Below are 22409 nucleotides of genomic sequence, written 5' to 3' on the forward strand. Positions count from 1 at the left end.
AAAAAACAAGGAGAAAGGGAGAGGAAGCCACAAAATCTGAAAGAAAAAAAAAACGGGTGGTTGTTGAGGATGATGCTCGTGGTTGTCGGTGATGTTGGCATGAAGGGGTGGTTGTCGAGGAGATATGGACGTTGATGGTCATCGGCATGAGGGGGTGGTGGCAACGGCGTGAGTGGCAGCGGGTGGGTTGGTGGTGACGGACGGCGTGAGTGGCAGAGGCAGCATGAGGGGTGGTGGCGGCGTGTTAATGCATGGGGTTGGAGAGGAATGATGGGGTGTTTGCCGGTGGTGTTGATGGGAGGAGGGGATCATGTTGGTCGGAGGGATGGTGGGGGAGGGGATACTTAGCTTGTCGGAGGGGTGGTGTCGGGCTGGTGAGGAATGAGAGGTTGCCGGATTTGGTGAGAGAGGCTGCCGGATTTGGTGGGAGGGTTGGGGAGGGTTGGGTTGGGTTGGTTCACCTGTGAGGAAGAGAGAGTGTTTTTTTTTTTGTTTTTTTTAGTTGGGAATTTTAGAGAGAAATGATATATAGAGAAAGAGTAGGAGGGTGAGATAATAAGAGGAGATTAGGATAGGCTGAGTGTTTAAGGGAGCTTGAGTGATTAAGGAAGATAATTAGCCGAGATTGATTTGTGGCCATCCATTGAGATGTAATCTCATCCTTCCATCTCTTCCATCCAAAGGCCCTTATAAGGACTTAGGAACTCTTAAGATGTAATGGACTTATGGAAACCCCTATATATATATATATATATATATATATATATATATATATATATATATATATATATATATATATATATAGAGGCCGGATCCGGTGAGGCACCTCATTATGGCGAGGCGGCCGGTCTCACCAAATTACTACCTTGGACTGATTTGCATTATACATGGATGGGCTGATTTTGTAATGTTGGACTGAAAAAACAAGGATGAAAATTAGGGGTCAACAAGAAACTTTTCATTTGGTCCAAAACACTTTCTCTCTCTAATCTAAAAAAAGCCCAAATACCTTATTCTCTCTAATCTAACATTTTCCGATCTCTCGAACTTTTCGTCGCTATTTTGTTAACTTTTATCTGTATCTCCTTGAGTTCGTCGTATATTCCGGCGATTGCTCAATTTACCGGCGAATTTATCCGGCGATTATCGTCGTTTTTGTTCAGTCCGCACTTCGTCTTCGTTATCGGTAACATTATAATAATCACTCTCTTCGCGAACTCCTCGTTCGCCGAAAAATCAGGCCAAAATGAACACACGGTCTCAGAAAGTTCGAATTCCGGCGTATTTTCACCGGAAAATGCTGAGGTCATTGTCGACACGATGGTTTCGTTAGGTATGTTTTCGGTTTCGGCGTAATTTTATGGTTTAGTTTTGATATTCTTGAGTTTGTTCAAAAGATCTTTGCGTTTTTTAAGATGTTAGATTGAATGCTGTTTATAAAGAGCCTTGATCGTTTAGTGGGTAGGGAGCGGAGATCAGGTGAAGGATTTTTCGGGTGTGTGATGTGTGATTATTGTCGAATCGTGAGCTGAAATAATGTAGAAGGTGCATCGTTTGATTGTTTGATGTTGGTAAGCATATTCTAGGCGGACTTTGGCTGTGGTAGATTTATCGATTTGTGAACTCGGGTTTTGATAGAGAAGTGCAATTTGAGCTTATTGTGAGTTGAATTTTGAAAAGATCTGAAAGCATCATCAAACTGTTGTCATGTGTGTTTTGCATGACATTTGGGGAGTCTGGCAGGATTGGGGGACTAGAGATTTGCATGTTCTAGGATTAATGTAGACTTGCATCCGTGAGTTGAATTATTGGATGGGATTGGAACAGTAAGTTGATTCTCCAAAGGCATTTTAATTTCAGTCTCGTGCAAACACCTTTATGTATGGCATCTAGTTTTCCTGATAAGAGTGCTATTGCAACAGGTATTCTGTTTTGTCCCTATTTTATGAATTTGAGACGTTATTTTGGTCTGATTTTGTGAATCTGAGAAGTTTATTTGCGAATCTAGGAGCTAATTTTGTGCATCTGAGAGGTTATTTTGAAAATATAGACTAATATCCCGAAACTTGGTTTGTGACAGAGGAACTTAGATGCTAATATTGTGAAACTTGATGTGTGAATCTCCTATGTTGCTCTTTTTGGCAAAACTTACTAATTAATTGAACCGAAGAAACATCAATCTTTTATGAATTTGAGATGTTATTTTTTTGAGATTGTTTTGCTATTCTCCTTATTTTGTGAATCAGATAGCTTATTTTGTAAATAGAAGAGCTAATTATGTGAATTTGATAGGTTATTTAGTGAATATAGACTATAAGATTATGAAGCTTGGTTTGTGGCAGAGATTGTTTAACATTGTCTATTTTGTGAATCAGAGTGCTTATTTTGTAAATATAAGAGCTAATTATTTGAATCTAGTAGGTTATTTATTGAAATATAGACTATAAGATCCTGAAACTTGGTTTGTGGCAGAGATTATGAACCTTATATGCTAATATTGTGGAACTTTATTTGTTAATCTCCTATCTTGCACTTTTGATGTTTTACAGCTTAGTTTCTATTTCAGGAACTTTATAGTAGAATTTTTGTTGTTACTTTTTAGCTTTTTTCCTTATTTGGTGAATCCGAGGCCTTATTTTGTGAATCTCAGACCTTGTACAGTGAATCTGAGAGCTTCTTTTGTGAAACTTGGTCATCATAAGTGGTTAAAATCACCTATTTTGTTCTTTGCCTTATTTTGTGAATCTCAGTCCTTATTTTGTGAATCTCATACCTTATTTAGTGAATCTTAAGGCTTGTTTTGTGAAACTTGATCATCATAAGTGGTTAAAATCACCTATTTTGCTCTTTTCTTTATTAGGTGAATCTCAGACTTTGTTTTGTGAATCTTAGACCTTGTTAAGTGAATCTTAGAGCTTGTTTTGTGAAACTTGGTCATCATAAGTGGTTAAAATCACGTTTTTTGCTCTTTTCCTTATTTGGTGAATCTCAGACCTTATTTTGTGAATCTCATATCTTATTCAGTGAATCTTAAGGCTTGTTTTGTGAAACTTGATCATCATAATTGGTTAAAATAACCTATTTTGCTCTTTTCTTTATTAGGTGAATCTCAGACTTTGTTTTGTGAATCTCATACCTTGTTCAGTGAATCTTAGAGGTTGTTTTGTGAAACTTGGTCATCATAAGTGGTTAAAATCACGTTTTTTTGCTCTTTTCCTTATTTGGTGAATCTCAGACCTTATTTTGTGAATCTCATACTTTATTTAGTGAATCTTAGGGCTTGTTTTGTGAAACTTGGTCATCATAAGGGGTTAAAATCACCTTTTTTGCTTTTTTCTTTATTCGGTGAATCTCAGACTTTGTTTTGTGAATCTCAGATCTTGTTTAGTGAATCTTAGAGCTTGTTTTGTGAAACTTGGTCTTAAAATCACCTTTTTTGCTATTTTCCTTATTTGGTGAATCTCAGACCTTATTTTGTGAATCTCATACCTTATTCAGATTTTAAATGCATATAATGTGCCTTATACGGTCATCGACGGAACTAGTTTGTCTTCAGATCATTAGAATTGGTTTTTCGCGCTTTATAATCCGTAACTATAACTATGTTATCATAATAGGATATTGTGTTATAATACCTGGCTTTTGTGTCACATAATATTATTTGGCTCTATGGAATAACGTAACAAGTTAATAGAATAACACGGTTACTCTATGTGATAACATGACAAGTTCTTTGGAATAACACTACATGCTCTTTGGAATAACATGAGAAACATATGACTCGAATACTCGGGTGAAGTGGTGACTTATAAACTTATATTGTGGCCATTACATCAATCGTAGTGTGTTGGTGGAATATTCGGTTTCTACTAAACTAGCTCATTAGCTCAATTGGTAGAGCATTTGTGCAATTGCACAAAGGATGTAGGTTCAACTCCTACATGAGCTTCTATTATCAATATATGTAACATAAGTGTTACTTTATCAAATAAACAGTGTTATTATATATACGAAACAATGTTACATTATCAAATAACTAGTGTTATTCTTAGCTAGCATCACTTTGTTCGATAATTATTGTTACCACATAGAACAACTAAGGTTACTACAAAGTGTAACTAGTGCTTTATATATGTTCGTCTATGTGGGGCTCGAACCCACACCATGTGCAATAACACATTGCTCTACCTTTTGAGCTAATAGACGATAATGGCCAAATCCGATATGAAAGTAGACAATTATAAGTCACACTAGACCTAATCTTGTGAATCTTGGACTTGATTTTGAGACTTGGGGATTATCTTGTGAATCTTTGGACTTAATTTTGTGAATCTAGGACCCAATTTTGTGAAATCGGGCGAGGGGAGTTTGTTGTACAATCCACTGATGGTGACCCTTCGTAAATAATTACTCTGTCTGCCAGATATGTTGCCATGAAAAATCATGTTCAACAACAAAGGCTGTCTACTGACGATGGAGTATGTACCTCTTAATCACCTTTGCGGCTACAATATTTCGCTTCCGAGTCGAGATATGCACTTGGTTCATCTATCAGATAGATATCTGCCGGCTAGATCAGCAAAAAAGGTAAATGTCAAAGACTGTACTACTCCCAAACAACACAGTAAAAACAGGCAGTCTACTGACGATGGAGTATGTAAAAACAGATCAGCAAAAAAGGTAAATGTCAACTAATTCGGGTTCCGCCTGAGTGTTTAATGTAGAATTCCTGAAACAGAATCATAAGAGTGCAAACATTAGACAGAAGAGCTGTTGAGGGCTTCTAAAATCCTAATAGCACATAGTGTTACAGGTTTGGATATTACATGAAAAACATCAAAGAGCTGTTGAGGGCTTCTAAAATCCTAATAGCAACACTTACAACCAAAAATCGACAAATCCCGCTTTTCGCATACCAAAATCCCCCTCGAATGTCAAGTAAGAAATGAGACTGATAATAGTCGAGCAGACAGTGTCCTTCGTAACAAATGATCAGATGAATCAAACAAAGCAATTAAAGGGAATCATTTCAGAGCACTTGGTATTGAGATTGTATGTTCTGCTTCATAGAAATCCCAGTCATGACACATGGGTCTACCAATGAGTGTGAATGTGCAATCAAACCACCAAACTACAATTCAGAAGCAAAATTCACTTTCATAGAAATCAAAGAATAGGTTGTGTTGGTGCCAGTGAAAAAACAAGAGTGTTTGAAACAAAAGGAAAGGTATCACCAGTTCAATAAAACAGCATTACCGCATCCATCAGATCACGAATCTCTGTATCTTTAAGGTTTGAACCGTATCTTTTTAAACCAGCTTTAAGCTCCTCAAATGCAATATTTATGTGTAACTTACAAGATGTTCAATGAAACTTGTAAATTTGATAGAAGGCTCCCACTGATATGGGCTTAAATCACTTTATAAAAATGGTTAATACAATATGGCCAACTCATGTAAGGGCACATTCTCGTTCGGAGTACACAAATTATCTTCAAAAGACATTGGCATTAAGGCACAATGTATATGACAAAGCTAAGACATTTAGGCTTCAGAAATTTATGTGAATTCTACTTTTGCAGCTAAAGCATGTTAACCGGTCACAAACTTGGTAGTTAGAAGCGAAGGGAGGTCAAAGTAAGATCTATTATATCAAACATGAAGTACAAAAAAATATCCTTGCAACTCATGCTCGAATTAAATTCGGTAAAATCATTCAAATCCTTAACATGCTTTAGTTGCAAATAGTAATAAGTAATGAAAGTACAGTGATAATGGCGAGAACGAGACATCTCAGAGATAAAGACGGAATGAAAGTACAGATGAATTGAAATGATAACTATTGAATCAACTGAAATCAGTCATAACTAACAGTGAACAATAAGAATGAAACTTCAACTGCGAGCATAATCGAGCGAGAAAAGGAACATAGAAATCAATCGAAATCGAGTAATTAAACTAATTAAGTAAGTTTATAACTAAAAATTTAACTAAATAAGCAACAAAATCAAAATCTATAAAGAAACGGAGAGGAACATACGAAGAAGAGGAGAAATCGACTTCAATAGATTGTATGTGTTGCTCGTGCTCGATTATGCTCGGACAACGATCAAAAACTGAGAAGAACAACAATATTTTAACGGATTAAATAAGTCGATTGAAAATTAGGGTGAAAAATAAGGAATGAAAGTAAGATGAATCGAAATTTAAATTAGTATTCGAGAATACCTAATTTGCGTATGATAATGGAAGTAGACAACTCACTGATAATGGCGGTCGAAAGCTCAATGAAAATGGCGGTTGAAAAGCTCGGTAATGGCGAAGACGCAGCTGGTTCAGTAGCTGAGCTGAAGAACAAGTTGAAGATAGAGAAAGAGGACGAGTAAATGAAGAGTTATTGAGGGGAAATGTTGAGGTGGTTGGGGTTATATAAGGGGACACGTGGCATCATCTGGTGAGTCTATAATTTATAGATCCGACGGTTTTAGAAGGTGTCCGGCCGCCTCACCCTAAGAAGGGTGCCTCACATGATTCAATCTCTCTCTCTCTCTCTCTCTATATATATATATATATATATATATATATATATATATATATATATATATATATATATATACTAGAATTCATGCCCGTGCGATGCACGGTAACTAAATTGTGTTTTGTTTTGATATGAGCTCGTTAATAATATGGTCTATAAGACATGTATTTTGTGTTGTGTATAAATTGTGTTTTGTTTTTATATCAACACTATATGATTCTAATTATTATTATTCACCACTATATGATTGAAACCTCTTACCCGGGAGTCCCTAAACCATTAATTGAGTGTGAACTCCAGTTTACACTTTTTTTTTTTTGTGCGACTCCAGTTTACACTTTGAAATGTGGTCTTATGTTTTAGTATTGTATACCATGTATAGATAAATTTAAACTTTTATCTCATTAATTAAATAAAATTAAGAGATAATAAACTTAGGAGCGTACTTTTTCACATACGGATTTTACTCTTTCACATACGCTTTTTACAATTATATCCTTGTCATTTTTTTTATGCTCATCTAATTGATTTTTTTCCTCTTTTCCCTCATCTACCTTCACCACCAACACCACCTCCGTTCAACTGCTCCAAACAGTCCACATATCAGTGACATTGCTCAGGCCGTCCTCCGGGTACTGTAGTCAGCCTCTCCCATGAGTCCCATCCCCGCACTAAAAAAAATCACCGTAAACAACGTTCTACAATAATTGTCTGATTAATCATTTGAGTTTGCTAAAAATGTGTAGCTTTTACTGTTGAAACATATCCCCATTCCTCACACTGGCACTGCTTAAAACAATACAGAGGAGTAAACTTGTGTTTCAAATTTTCGCATGCGGTGTAAACCATTAGTAGATGTAGAGTTTGACTTTGACAATTAGTGACAAAATAATGTCCGTAAAAAAATTATGAAAATAATATTATTAGATTCATGGTAAGAAATGCTATCATTAGAGTATATATAGATTTCATATAATTTGCACATATTAAAGAACAAGTTGAAGATAGAGAAAGAGGACGAGTAAATGAAGAGTTATTGAGGGGAAATGTTGAGGTGGTTGGGGTTATATAAGGGGACACGTGGCATCATCTGGTGAGTCTATAATTTATAGATCTGACGGTTTAGAAGGTGTCCAGCCGCCTCACCCTAAGAAGGGTGCCTCACATGATTCAATCTCTCTCTCTCTCTCTCTATATATATATATATATATATATATATATATATATATATGTATATATATATATATATATGTATATATATATATATATATATATATATATATATATATGTATATATATATATATATATATATATATATATATATATATATATATATATATATATATATATATATATATATATATATATATATATATATATATATATATATATATACGGGGAGGATCCGGTGAGTCAACCCTCTTAGATGAGTCTTGAGTCTAAATAAGGACCGTAGGATCTAATTAAATAAAGCGCTTAAATCTTGCCACCTAGCATACAAAGACACGTTAATAACTTTGTGGCAACCGCTAACGAAACAAACAAACGCCTTCCGCACTTTGAAAATAAGAAAACCTCTATCCCTCTTCTTTTCCTCTCCACCGTAACTTCCTCAAATTTCAAAAATCCAGAAAAATAATTCAATTTCTCCTTGTATACTTGAAGATTTCCTATTTTGACGACAATAGCAAGCAAATTAGTCAAGTATTATTATGAACGGATGCACATCTACAAAAAGAGGTAAAAATTTGATGTTTATTGTTTGAGATTTGAAAATTTGAGCTTTTTTTTTGCTAGAATTTCCAATCTATAGTGTTGTTGCATGAGTAATGTGCTATTTCCGCTCATTTATATATTTTTACAACATTTTTTAATAACTATTTCTATTATAGTTTGAAAATCTAGGGTTTACGATTATACTGATGAAGTTTCTTCGCTTAAATATTACTTTTAGTGTTATAAACATGATACACTGATATTTTAGAATCATTTTCATGTAGCGATTGTGTTTCGATCTATTTTGATGTTGATTCTATCGATTTGATTTGTTAATTGCATTGTTACAAACCTAAGGATACATTGTTATAAATGTTGTTATTATAACAAAAGGTTGTTGTTATCATAACTCATAATTGTTGTCATTGTAACACAAATAAGTTCTTATTGTAAGACGTATAAGTTGCTTTGTAACACATAGTGTTTGTTATTGTTACATGTTTAAGTTTTAGTTGTAGCACATATGAGTCATATTTGTAACACATTTATACGATTGTAATAACACTAAGTCTTTAAGCTAAAACGAGTTTCTTTCCTTTTTTCTGTTCTATTATGATTAGTGTGTATTTGTTTAAATTTGTGTGTTCCTCTATCCGATTAACGAATCTTCATGCTGTTTTATTTACGAAACTCTCTTCTTATAATGAATTGTAGAAATTGTGTGATTATAACACATAATTGTGGCTATTGTGACACATATTGTCCAATATTGTATCACATACGAACTACTTATTATTGTAACACAACTTGTCGGTATTGTAACACGTATTTCTTATGGTGGCTTATTCTACTCCCTGATTAGTCGTATTGATGAAGACCAATAATGTATTTTTTAATGAGATTGTGTTTGAACTCGTTTTATTATGATGTGGACTACTCTTGATGTCACAATTTCTTTCAAGGCTATTAGCTCAATGGTAGAGCAATGTGCAATCTTGTACAAGGATGTGGGTTTGACTCCCACATAGCCTATTAAGTTGTTACATATAGCGTTACTTTATAATATAACTTGTGTTATTACATAGAATAACCCGTGTTACTTTATAATTTAACTAGTGGTTCTTTATAAAATAGCTAGTGTTGAGCTCAAATAAACAATGTTAACTTGTTATAATCAGTGTTACTGTTTATTGTAACATATGTTTATAATTGTTGCAACACATTTATCTTTATATAATAACTAGAAGACTATTGTTACTTTAAAGCGTTACCAGTGTTACTTTATAGAGTAATTATTGTTACTTTATATTGGGCGAAAGTGGTAGATAACCCCCTCTACTTTGCTTACTAGTGAAATTCACCCCCTTAACTTTGTTTTGTAGTATTTCACCCCCTTAACTTTCATACTAGGTGAAGTCAAGCCCTTTTCTTTTTTCTAGCCAAAATCTCGCGGGAAAGTCAATATATCATCAATTTCTCGTCGACAATTCATCATCAAATCCAAATCTCTCACAGAAAAAATAAAAAATACACTTCCAAAAAAAAAATTACGTTTACAGTATAAACGTATATTTTACATAAAAACAAAGTTGCTGTTCATCTTTCTCCCAATTTACAAATTTTCTTTTCATCGTACAAACTGATCATCTAATTGCTTCCCTTTGCAGTGCAATTGCCATGTCTACACTCTCTGCCATAGGTAAATCAATCGCTTTCCCTACTTTTTGATTGAGATTCTTCAAGAGTCCTATTTGTGTACTTGAATTTATAGATGTATAATTAGGGTTTAAACCTGTAAACACAATCAAGATATACAAGAGGTCAAAAATTTCCATCTTTGCATTCAATTTACATGAATCAGTTAAATAATATGATCTTATGCATGAAAGCTATCAACATTTGATCTTTATGGGTCAGAAATAATGAGAACTAAAAAAAAGCTCAAAGAACCAGGCATCAAAATCAAACCAGAACTCATAGATTGGCCCAAACCTGTATATATGTATAAACGCCGCGTACGTATATATTGTCTCATAGAGGTTTGTCTTCATTGCTCTCTGCACAGTTGGGAATCCCCGAGTTCTGCGGTTTTGCAATTTTCTCTATTTTTCTCTGACATGAGGACAAACCATAAACTAATGAGCATTAATGCCTATATATAATGAACTTCGTACTAAATTTTACTTTATGTTGTGTTCTTAGATGCACCACCAAATATCATTACATGTAAGTATCATTATGGAGGAAATTTATCGGCAACTGATAATATGGTAGACTATGTGGGTGGATCTTTTGTTGAGTGCGCCTTGGATATATGCGAATTAACTTTGAAAAAAGTGAACGACATGGCCAAAGAGTTGTATGGTCATGAGAATGCAGACTGTTTTTATCGCATCAAAGGAGTAGGAATACAAATATTATGTGATAAAGAAACTATAGAGGAGCTAAAGATAGAAGGGGTTACACATGGGTCCATTGACTTATATTTTCTTGGAGAGGACCAGCAAAAGGATGTGACTGATAAAACAGAAACTGAGAATGATAACGAAGTTTTAGATGATATTGAAGATGAAGAAATATGTTTCAGTGAGCCTGAAAATGTTATTGATGATGTAGAAGCTGGCAGCAGCGATGAAGAATTTATTGAAGCACAAGAGAAGAAGAAAATGTGGATTTCATTGAGAAATAGTTCTGGAAAGAATAATATTATGAGACGAAAAGAAGATGAAATAGAAAAACATTCACTTAAAAGGGTAAAAGATGACTATTGGGGTGAAGACGAATATGATCATAAACTTTTTAACCAAGAACATCTTTATGAGAGAGAGTCTGATGACGAAGGCCCTTTATCTTTAAGTGATGACGACGAGAATCTTGAAGTTCTTCAAAGATGTGAGTGGCCTATGTATAACCATGAAACACCATTTGGTTTGGTACAAATTGAGTTAGGACAATTATTTGACAAAGTCGAGGTGCTAAGAAAAGCACTAATCTACTACAGCTGCCAAACCCACAAGGCATGGAAATACTGTCATAATGAACCAAAGAGGGTTCTTGTGAAGTGCAAATCTTATCCTAAATGCAATTGGAAGCTAAGTGCTAGGTACACCAATGAGTATGGATGTTTACAGGTACGGTTTTTCAAAGACATTCATACTTGCGTGCCAACAAAGATTAATAAAAGGGCTAATGCTAACTTTTTTGCTGAAGAGTACCAAGAAAAACTTCTTAAACATCCTACATGGAAACTGGAATTATTTGTAAGGGATGTAGAAAAGACATATGGAGTGAAGATTAGTAGGTGGCAAGCTTCTAGTGCAAAAAAAAATGCTTTATCTTCGTGTGCAAAGGTAGTGGAGAAACAATATGACTCCCTTAGAGATTATATGTATGAATTAAGAAGATCCAATCAAGGGACTAGTGTGTTTTTAGTCTTGAAGCCTCACGTATCAAGACCAATTCCTCAGTTTCATATGTTTTATGTCAGTTTTCTTGCTCTAAGGAAAGGATTCTTGAATGGTTGCAGAAGAGTACTTGGTTTAGACGGTGCTTTTCTTAAAGGCTATTGTAAGGGTGAGTTGCTTTGTGCCACGGCGAGGGATGCCAATAACCAAATGTTCCCTGTGGCGTGGGCTGTTGTAGAGTCTGAGTCTAAAGAGAGTTGGTCTTGGTTTCTTGAACATCTCATAGATGATCTTGAAATGGAAGCCGGTAATGAATGGACTTTGCTATCAGATCAGCAAAAGGTACATATACATTGAGCTTTTTTGTTTTTAAATAGTTTCTTTCTGTGAGTTATTTTTGTATTTTGCGCTTTAATATTAACATAAAAAATTAATTTATACATGAATAAAAACAGGGTTTGCTGCCTGCAATTGCTAAATTGTTACCCGATGCAGAGCATAGATTATGTCCAAGACATATCTTTACTAACTGGACTAAGGTTGTTAAAGGTGCTCCTTTACACAAGCTCTTTTGGAAGGCAGTGAAATCGTATACAGAAGAAAGGTTCAATGATGCAATGGATGAGTTACGGCAACGAAGCTCAAAAGCTCATCTTGAAATGTGCTCAAGAGATGTGAAAAGGTTTTGTAGATGTTTCTATAAAAGTTGAGCATGTACAGGTGTTACTTGCAATAACATGGCAGAAACATTCAACTCGTGGATCCTTGAAGCTAGGGAGAAACCTATTCTAACTATGTTGGAAGAAATAAGGCAGAAGGTTATGTCGAGGATGGTCAACAAGAAAGTGCAAGCTACTAGATGTAATGGCATTGTCACCCCTAGAGTCCAAGCGATAATAAATGACCATATGCAGGCTACAAGAAACTGGAAGGCCATTGAGGCTAGTGAAAATGTGTATGAAGTACAACATGTTCATAATAGTACGCTGACCTACGCAGTTAGGTTGGATGGATCTTCATGCACATGTAGATATTGGGACATAAATGGGATTCCCTGTGAACATGCGACAACGGCCATATGCTCTAAGAATGAAAGTCCAGATAGCTATGTGGCATCTTGGTATAGTAAGGAAGCTTATGAGGCATCATATACATTCTCATTAGAACCATTAAATGGCCAAAGCATGTGGAAAAAGGTCGATGGGAGTTCAATTTTACCAAGTGATCCGAGAGTGAAGTACGGGAGACCTTCAAATAAAAGAAAAAAAGCATTTGCGGAAACTAAGAGGAAAACATATACATATAGAATTCCAAAGAGAGGAAAGCAGCTATGCTCTAATTGCAAAGAACCGGGACATAAAAGCCGCACGTGCAAATATAAAGTCAGTGTTGACCAGCCATAGTATACTTGTACTTGATCAAAGCCACTGAAATTTCTTGCAGCATTGCTTATTTTATTTAGTTTGTATACAACTTTTATTAGGATTTTATGATACTTTTCAATAACAAAGCCATTGAAATTTATTTATTCTTACCCTTTTTTAAGCACAAAGATGTGTGTTCGGTTAACACATGACGGAAATTATCAGTACTGAACCGACTGGTAATTCATAACATAAGAGGCGCAAATAATAGAACGAATAACTTTGCTTTACTCTATTAATACCTCAAAGCCAAAGAAAATGAGTTTAGGTACTACTAGAAATAAAAAACATGGCCATACCTCGATTGTCAAGCTATAAGATCTTAAATGAACTCGTAAAGAAATTATATCGGGATGGCAGGTGCAGAATAACCATCTAGAAAAGCTGAAAGAGAGGATTCCGAGAGTATATAAGATGAGAGAGTTAGCTTCAACATTCTGATAACACATGGAGGTCCAAGATCAGCATTTCTGACTTCTTCTTCATCATCAAATTAGACGTCATCACAATCGTTCTTCATAGTAAATAGCCATAAAATTTTATTAGAACAAATAAAAATATACTTATAGTCTAAACAATCATAAGCAGTACATTTGCAGAATGCAATACCTGAATACCTTAGTTGTCTCTTTGAGCAGTACGAGTTTCAAAACATTGCAGTCGTTTATTCCTGCCAAAACCTTCTTCAGTTGGAAAAACTCGTCAGTATCAAGATAAACAGGTAGCGTGTGGAAAGAGACATTACAACTGGCTTCACTATGAATGGTGATAGATAAGGACGAGTCTAGTTCGCCATTCAATTTGAACTTTCTCAAACTTGGAGCATCAATCAAAACATCGCACAAACTGCAGCAATCATTGAAGCGAATATGCTTTTTCTGAGTACTTGATAGTATGATACTCGTCAGCTTGTGACAGCCCCAAAACACCAAATTCTCTAGCGAGGTGAGTTCAGGTCGTAGTTCAGCAAAAGTCTCGTATGTGATATCAACAGTAGCAATGTTTATAAACCTCAAATTTCTCAACGAAACACCTTAAGACTAGAAGTTTTGAGAATGACTTTCCCATCTGTAGGTAAAGTTTCAGATATGTCGCGCAACTCCAGCTTACTAGTACTTGCTTATACAACAAATCTGTACCACCAATCTAATAGTGCTTATCAGTATAGAATCTCAAATAAATCACAAATAATAACCAACCAAACAATCAGATCTTAAAAGGACAATCATACCCCCCCTATTAAGCTAAGCTACATAACAAATTTATTAACTTAAATCCTATTAATCTCTTATGCATCAATACAGGAGACAGAGATAAGATCTTACCTGGAATTCATTAAGCTCCACAAGATAAATCTGAGCCGGACAGATAAATAATCTATCGTTCTTTCTCCACCGTACCAGTTTGGGCAACATAAATCAGCTCAATTCATGTTTTTCGGATAAGCAAATCGTTTCTTTTTTGTTGATTTCAACTCAAACCAGCAAGATAAAGACACAAATTTGAGAATGATAAAGAAATTTAATAGTGCAACCGATTGACGGAATGAGATTTTGAGCGTTGAGGTTGAGGTTGGTGGAATTAATTGGGTTATTTTGGGCGTAAGTAAAGAGGAGTGGCAGTGGGATTTGCAGGTAAGAGGAAAAGACAAGTCAAAGACGTAAGAAAAATAAGAATTGGGTAGTATTGAAATCATATGTACTCCCTCCGATCCAGACAGATGGTAACACTTACCTAAAATGGATGAACCACACCAATGGTAACATACCATATTTGGCATGAAAAAGGACTAAATTACCCATACATCCACTACCTATTTACAACTTTATCATCCACTCACCCACTCACCAACTACCTATTTAATCCACCAAAACTCATGTGGCCCCAATCAAACTTTCCTACTTTACCCCTCACTTTTCCACCTTTTCTTAAATAACCACTTTTTCCCTACGTTACCATTTGTCTGGATCGGAGGGAGTATTTGATAGTAGGATATATTACACAAATACGTATTATAATGATACAGTATTTTTATACTATTTGAGTTATAACAAGATGTGAGATATTGACGAGATATTGAATTTATCGCGAGATTTTGGTTGGAGATGGAGAGGGTTTGACTTCACCTAGTATGAAAGTTAAGGGGGTGAAATACTACAAAACAAAGTTAAGAGGGTGAATTTCACTAGTAAGCAAAGTAGAGGGGGTTATCTACCACTTTCGCCCTTTATATTGTGACTAGTGTTATATCATAGAGTAAGTAGTGTTATTTAAAGGGTAGCCGGTGTTACCCGATTAATAATATATACAATTAGATTCATCACATAATACAACTATTGTTGCTCTATTGAATAAGTAATGTTACTTCATACTTTACTAGGTGTTACTCAAAACCATAAAAACAATGTAAGTTGATCTAGTTCGTCTATATGGGGCTCAAACCCACATCTTGCACAACAATGCAATACTCTACCTTTTGAGCTAGTAGACGACCAAGTACCAAAACAGAGAATCCACCTAACTAATTGTCATTATCCAATTGGAATGATAAAACTCACCAGTGATTTTCCGCCTGCAAAGGCAATCAGAACCTAGAGCAACAACCATCAACCTGAACTAGTGAAAGGCAATAACCAACAATCACCATAAAAAGGTCTATGTGAACACCAAATTCACGTAAAGCCTCGAACCCTCCTTCACATTTTGCTTTTTGAATTGGTACTGGAAGTAGAAGGACAACACATTATCCAACTATAGAAACCCAGCAATCTATACTGATAATATTCAGCCAAATTATAAGCAATTTCTATGTGATAAATTAAACACGCCAAATAACTAATCAACAACACACACTACACGACCTTGTTGTTTTTGGCAAAGTTAGCACAATCTACTTCCAAAGACGAGCCTTACTAAATTCAAGCTAGTGTTATCATTTAGCGTAAGAAGTATGACTATTTATAAAGTAACTAGTGTTACACTATTGAACGATTAGTGTTTACTCTATCATTCATGAGATTGAATCCTACTTAACTTTACGATTATAGTTATTAAATTGACCTACTCACCTGTAAAATATAAAATATATTCATTCGTAGAAACCCACACCTTATGCATGAGCAAGTTTAAGATGAAACCAGAAGCTCCAAGGACAATAGGCTCATATTTCTCACCACATTGACTTGCTATCCAATGAATTCCAACGCCTAGAGATCGTGCAACCGTCATCGCCACAGCTCTGTTTACACTTTTACAAATAGTTGCACCTAAAATACATTTTTTTCCATGCAAAAGGTGATGTGACCATAATTAGAGCATATTTAGTCCCCGAATTAGCCTTGTTCCCATGCTTTTTAGTGCATATTTGAGTCATTTATTGTCTTTAGTCCTTTGTTTTGCATATTCTTTGAGGTTTTGTGTCCTTGGTAGGAAAGGAGTGCAAACCTTGCATTTTCATGGCAAAATGAAGCTAAATTGATTGAATTCAATGACCAAGCATCAAAGAGAAGACAAGATTAGAAGGCCTTTGTACATACTATAGTAGATGGGCAATGATGAGAAAAGATCATTGCATCCCCGAGGAAATCCTCAAGGATTTTATGAAGAAAAAGGAAAAAAGAAGAAGGAAAGAAGCTGTAAGACAATCCGGGCGGATTGTCCACAAGACGCCCGTCTAGCACCCACAATCCGAGCGTCTTCCCCCTATGGACGCCCGTCCAAAACACCCCCAATCCGCCCGTCTTCCCCTTCTGGACGCCCGTCCAGAATCACCAAAATCCGCCCGTCCCGTGCCCTGGACGCCCGGATTCCCTAATAGCCTTTTCGTCTTCTACGAGCTTCAAGGAAGGATGCGCATATTTTTCTAAGACCGGCGAAAAGGAGACCGGAGTCTCCCTAGAGACCGGCGATTCCTTAAGGACTTAATCGTCATTAAGCCCTTAGTAAACCCTAATTTATGTAACTAATCCCCACTATAAATACCCCATTAGTCTAATTAGAAGAGCATGTTCTTCTTAGCAATCTTTAGTATAGTTAATATCAATCAAATCTCTCTTTAATCTTGTAATCAACATTTAATCAAATTTTAATATAAGTTTTATTTCCTTAATCTCTCTCTTGTTCATCCTTTGTTTTGGGTAATTGAAGATTATTTGGGTTATTATTGGGAGATTGACAACCTTCCAATCTATCATCAAGTACTTCTATTATTCTTTGCGTTATTATTGGAATCAATAGTAGGTATAATTCTCTTAATCCCTTTTTAATTATTGTTAATTATCTTCATTTATTCATCATGTTTTACTTTGTTGGTTTGATTGACAACCTTACTAGCATGTTCAACATGATAATGAGTGAGTAGTTTCCTTAGCTAGGGTTAATGGGTAATTAGGGGAAACAACCATGGGGAGTGATTCATGCTTAATTTAATATATTTTCATAGTTTATTTGCTTGCTTGTTGTGATCTCAACTTATGCACATGTTATGTTTGATGAAATGCGAGCCTATGAATCCTTGCATTTTTTACCCATCACCTATCTTTTCAATGAGACTTGTAAGACATAAACCAACTCGAGTCTCATTAGACCATGCATATAGTTGAGTAGGAAAAATTAAGTCGACTTGTAGGTGTTGTACAATCTAATCGATTCGGCTCCGGGACCCAAACTTTCCTAGGATTGTAAGATATAAACCAACTCAATCCATCACAACAATAATTGCTTGCTTATAATTTGAGAATATGTTTGTATGATCAATTCCCATGAATCCCCTATGACCCCATGACACCCTAGTGCCTTTTATCAATTGTTTACATCCCTTTTAATCATCTTGCTTGTTTACTTTTATTGCTATTTAGTTTAGTGATCTTCTACTTCAAACCCCAAATTGTGACACCCTTAGACACCACTAGTTGCAATAGAAAATCTCATCTCAATTCTCGTCCCTTGGGATCCGACCTTTACTTGCCTCTTTACTAATTGTAGAGTTGTTTGTGAAGTTATAAATTGTGTTTTGGTCTAGGTGCTCCTAACGACAAGTACTGAAAACTAAACCCTCCAAAGGGATCACGACCAAAAATGGCGCCGTTGTCGGGGACGGTGTTAACTTGATTTAGATTTTCTTGTATTGTTATTAGTTCTGTCTTTCTTTGCCTTGGGGAAGTAAAACTCCTCAAGGTTTGTTCTAATTATTTTCGAGTTGTTTGATATTTTGCATGTCTAGAAGATCACAAGGTAACTTGTTACCCTTTGATCACGAAATTGAAAGGACTTTGACAAACAATAGAAGACTTGCTAGGAGAACTTTGAGAGGTATTGGTGAGGTTGTAGATATTCAACCAAATACTATTGAGTTCATCAACCCTTTTGCAAGAGAAGGTGAGGAGAACCCAACACAAAATCCAACACAAAATCAACCCACAATGCCTAAATTTTCATCACATTCCGTACCCACCGAGGAGAACCTACCCAATGGTACTCCCACACCACAACACTTAACCGGAAATTTTATTGCCAAATCCGCATTTATCCAATTAGTCGAAAGAAGCCAATTTGGGGGGATGCCTAGTGAAGACCCTCACTCTCACATGGAGACTTTTTGTGACTATTGTGATGCGATTTCTTAAACCGGTGTAACTCAAGACCAAATTCGATGGGTCTTATTTCCTTTTTCTCTAATTGGCACCGCGAAACAATGGTTGAAAGGCCTTGATAAGGCTACTCTCGGAATTGATTCTTGGAAGAAGTTGGCTCTAGCTTTCTACAAAAAGTTCTATCCACCGGAAAAGACTAACATGCTAAGGGCTCAAATTACGGGCTTTAAGCAAAGAGATGAAGAATCCTTGTATGAAGCTTGGGAGCGATTCAAAGGAATTTGCCGCTCATGTCCTCATCATGGACTTAGCGAGTGGTTCTTGGTACAACAATTTTGGAACGGTCTTTATGAAGACTCAAGAAATATTCTCAACATGGGATCAAATGAAATGTTCACCGAAGTTGATGACAATCAAAATTGGAACAAAATTGAGGAAATGGCGGTCCATAACTCACAATATAGTAGGCCTCGCAAGGCTACTAGAGGAGGAAAGCATGAAGTGGACTCCATTACTCAATTGGGTGCTCAACTTAGTGCTCACATTGATACCATCAATTTGAAGTTTGAAAAAGCTATGGCTAGACTTGAAGAAGCCTCAAAATCACCAAAGCATCATGTCAATGCCATGACGGCATCTTCATCAATCCAAAGTGGGATATGTGAGAATTGTGGAATTTTGGGACATGACCAAAGTGAATGTAGGGGAACAAATGAACAAGTGAATGCTTTCCAAGCATACAAGAGTGGTACCCCTTATTCAAACTATTACAATGAAAACACCAAATTCCACCCAAATCTCTCATACAAAAGCCAAAATGTTCAAAACCCTCAACCAACATACACCCCACCTCCCATGAGAAACCAAAATCAAAGACCCTTTTACAACCAAAACCAAGGTTACCAAAATCAAACTCCATACAATCAACAAAATGACCAAGGTTTTGATGTTCAAAAAGCGGTCCTCCAAATGCAAAAGAATCAACAAGAGTTTTTCACTCAAATGCAAAAGGATAGTCAAGCAAAGGAAATCACCATCTACAACATCCTAGCTCACACCAAAATGTTGAAAACCCAATTGACTCAACTATCATCTTCAAGCTCACAAAGACAAAAAGGGCAATTACCACCTCAAAGTAATCCCCCAAGATATGAAACGGTTAGTGACATTCACTTGAGGAGTGGTACAAGGTATTAAGCACCGAAGAAGCAAGTTGAGGATGAAGTTGTGGAGGCTAGTGACAAAGAAGAAGTTGTGCAAAACTCCAAGGATGGAGAACCATCAAAAGAAGAAGTTTCAAAGAAAAATGAAGACAAGGTCAAAGAGAAGGATCCCATTGTGATTAGACTTCCTTTTCCAAGTCGTCAAGCCAAGCCCAAATTTGATGACCAACTTGGAAAATTTACGGAGATTGTGAAGAATTTGGAAGTCTCGATTCCTTTCACGGAATTAATCAATCACGTGCCGGCCTATGCAAAATACATGAAAGACATCCTCACAAAGAAGAAGTCGATCCGGAAGCTTGAGACTATCGCCTTCACTAAGGTGAGTAGTGCAATACTTCAAGGGAGTTCACCTCCAAAACTTAAAGATCCGGGAAGCTTCTCAATACCGTGTACCATTGGCAACACCAAGATCACAAAGCCTTATGTGATCTAGGGGCTAGTGTGAGTGTTATGCCGTACTCGGTGAGTAAAAGGTTAGGGATGGGAGAGCTTAAATACACCAATATCACACTCCAAATGGCCGATAGATCGACGAAGACACCATTAGGGATATGGGAAGATGTTCCCGTAAGAGTTGGGAAATTTTTCATCCCGGTGGACTTTGTCATTGTTGACATGGAAGAAGACTCCAACATTTCAATAATTCTAGGTAGACCTTTCTTGCACACCGCGGGTGCGGTGATAGATGTGAAGCATGGAGAGCTCACTCTAGAAGTGGGAGATGAGAGCATAACTTTCAATCTTGACAAGACCATGAGAGCTCCCCGTTTGCATGAACCATGTTTTATGGTTGACCATTATAGCCGGAAGGATGATAGGAAGAAGTCGGAATTCCAATGGAAGAAGAAAATTGATGATGCTCCATTCAAAGAGCAAGTGAATTGTAACAAAGAGAGCTTGAAAAGCTCACCAAAGCAAGCAATGAAGAGGATGGCCTCCTTGGCCAAGACGAGAAAGTGAGAGAGTTGTCTCTATCAACTCAAGAGATCTTTAGTGACCAAGTAGATGAAGTTTGTGGTCTTTGGGACGATGAGTTTGAAGGGATTTTCAATCCCTATATTGGTAATGCTATCGATCAAGACCAACATAAAGGACAATAAGTGCAAAGATCTATTGAAGATCTTTATCATGATAATGAACAAGCTTTTGACTACTTTTTCAAGGTGTTGAGCAACATCAACACACCTTGGACATGCCCCCATGACATCTCACTAAGGATGAGAGTTTGGTGGAGTCCTCCCTAAACCACCATTTGTAAATATTTCTAACTCCCTAACTCGCATTTTAATTCTTACATTACATTTTTGTCATTTTTGGATTTTTATGATTTGATCAAGATAATTATCATTTTTGAGAGAAGTGAGGGAGGGACTAATGATTTAATTGATGTGTAGTGCTTTAGCTTAGTATGGGGATAGCAATTGCCTAGGCTATTCATGCCTTAGTAGTGCCCCTACAATGAGGAACACGAGATTTGAAGAATGAAAAATGACATGGGATATGCAAGTGCACGGATGGAACTGAATCCGGGTAGACTAGGAGGAATCCGAACGTCCTTGAGGGGAATCCGCTCGTCTTTGGGGAATCCGAGCGTCTTTGGCAGAATCCGCCCGTCCAATTGAACTGAAAAAATGAAAATTTGGGACTGTTGAAGAATCCGAGCGTCCCAGCAGAGAAGACGCTCGTCTCAAAGAATCCGCTCGTCTTTGCAGAAAGACGCCCGTCTTTTTGCCAGTGCAAAATAAGAAAACTCGCTGTAACAGAATCCGCCCGTCTTCAAAGGAATCCGCTCGTCCTGAAACTGAAGAATCCGAGCGTCCCAGCTGAAAGACGCCCGTCTTTAGGCGAGAATTCCTGAACCCAGATTGAGCAGAATCCAAGCGTCCCGAAGGAAAAACGCTCGTCTTCCCCTGCAGTTTCGAAAATTTCGGGTGTTTTAAATACCCCCTCCCACATTCATTCATTCATTCATACATTCAAAACACTACCCATAAACCCCAAAACTCAAAACCCTCATCCTCTCCACCACCAAAACAAGATTTCCTCAACCAAATTCAACAAAATCAAATCCAAACTTCCTTATAACAACAATTAATCACTCCTTTTCCAACAATAATCAAATCCAAGCACCAAAATCTTCAACCTTTGAGTCGATTTTTGAAATACAAAGGCAAAACCTTTCATCTTAAAATCGATTTGGGTATAATTGGAAATTGAAGATTTTCAATCTTTTCTTGGTATAATCATCAATGGCAAGAACAAAAGGATCAACAAAGGCACTTAAGGCAAAGGCACTCTCAACAAGGCAACAATGCCTTCAAACAAAGAAAGCCTCATTGGCTATGGTGGTTGCTAATGCAAACTTGGAAGTACAACAACAACAAAATCCTCCCTTGGAAGCAACAACATCAACAACTCCGGAAATTGCTCAATTATCAAACTATCTGGAGGTAATTTTCATTTCTAACTCCCATAGGGATACATTTGCCAAGTATGCTAAGAAATCCATT

General features: G+C 36.4%; 1 protein-coding gene and 1 non-coding gene across 2 annotated transcripts; one reads left to right on the forward strand and one right to left on the reverse strand.

Annotated features, from left to right (window-relative positions):
* Positions 1-12395: 12395 nt before the first annotated feature.
* Positions 12396-13061, forward strand: LOC141655310 (uncharacterized). Its single transcript, XM_074462396.1, has one exon. It carries the CDS (start codon positions 12396-12398, stop codon positions 13059-13061), a length of 666 nt encoding a protein of 221 aa, XP_074318497.1.
* A 5813-nt stretch (positions 13062-18874) lies between these two features.
* LOC141658373 (small nucleolar RNA R71) lies at positions 18875-18981 on the reverse strand. Its single transcript, XR_012549262.1, has one exon. It is a non-coding gene; the product is annotated as a small nucleolar RNA R71 (small nucleolar RNA).
* Positions 18982-22409: the final 3428 nt, after the last annotated feature.

The sequence above is a fragment of the Silene latifolia genome, chromosome 5 (genome assembly GCF_048544455.1).
Source record: "Silene latifolia isolate original U9 population chromosome 5, ASM4854445v1, whole genome shotgun sequence".
Lineage (NCBI taxonomy): Eukaryota > Viridiplantae > Streptophyta > Magnoliopsida > Caryophyllales > Caryophyllaceae > Silene > Silene latifolia.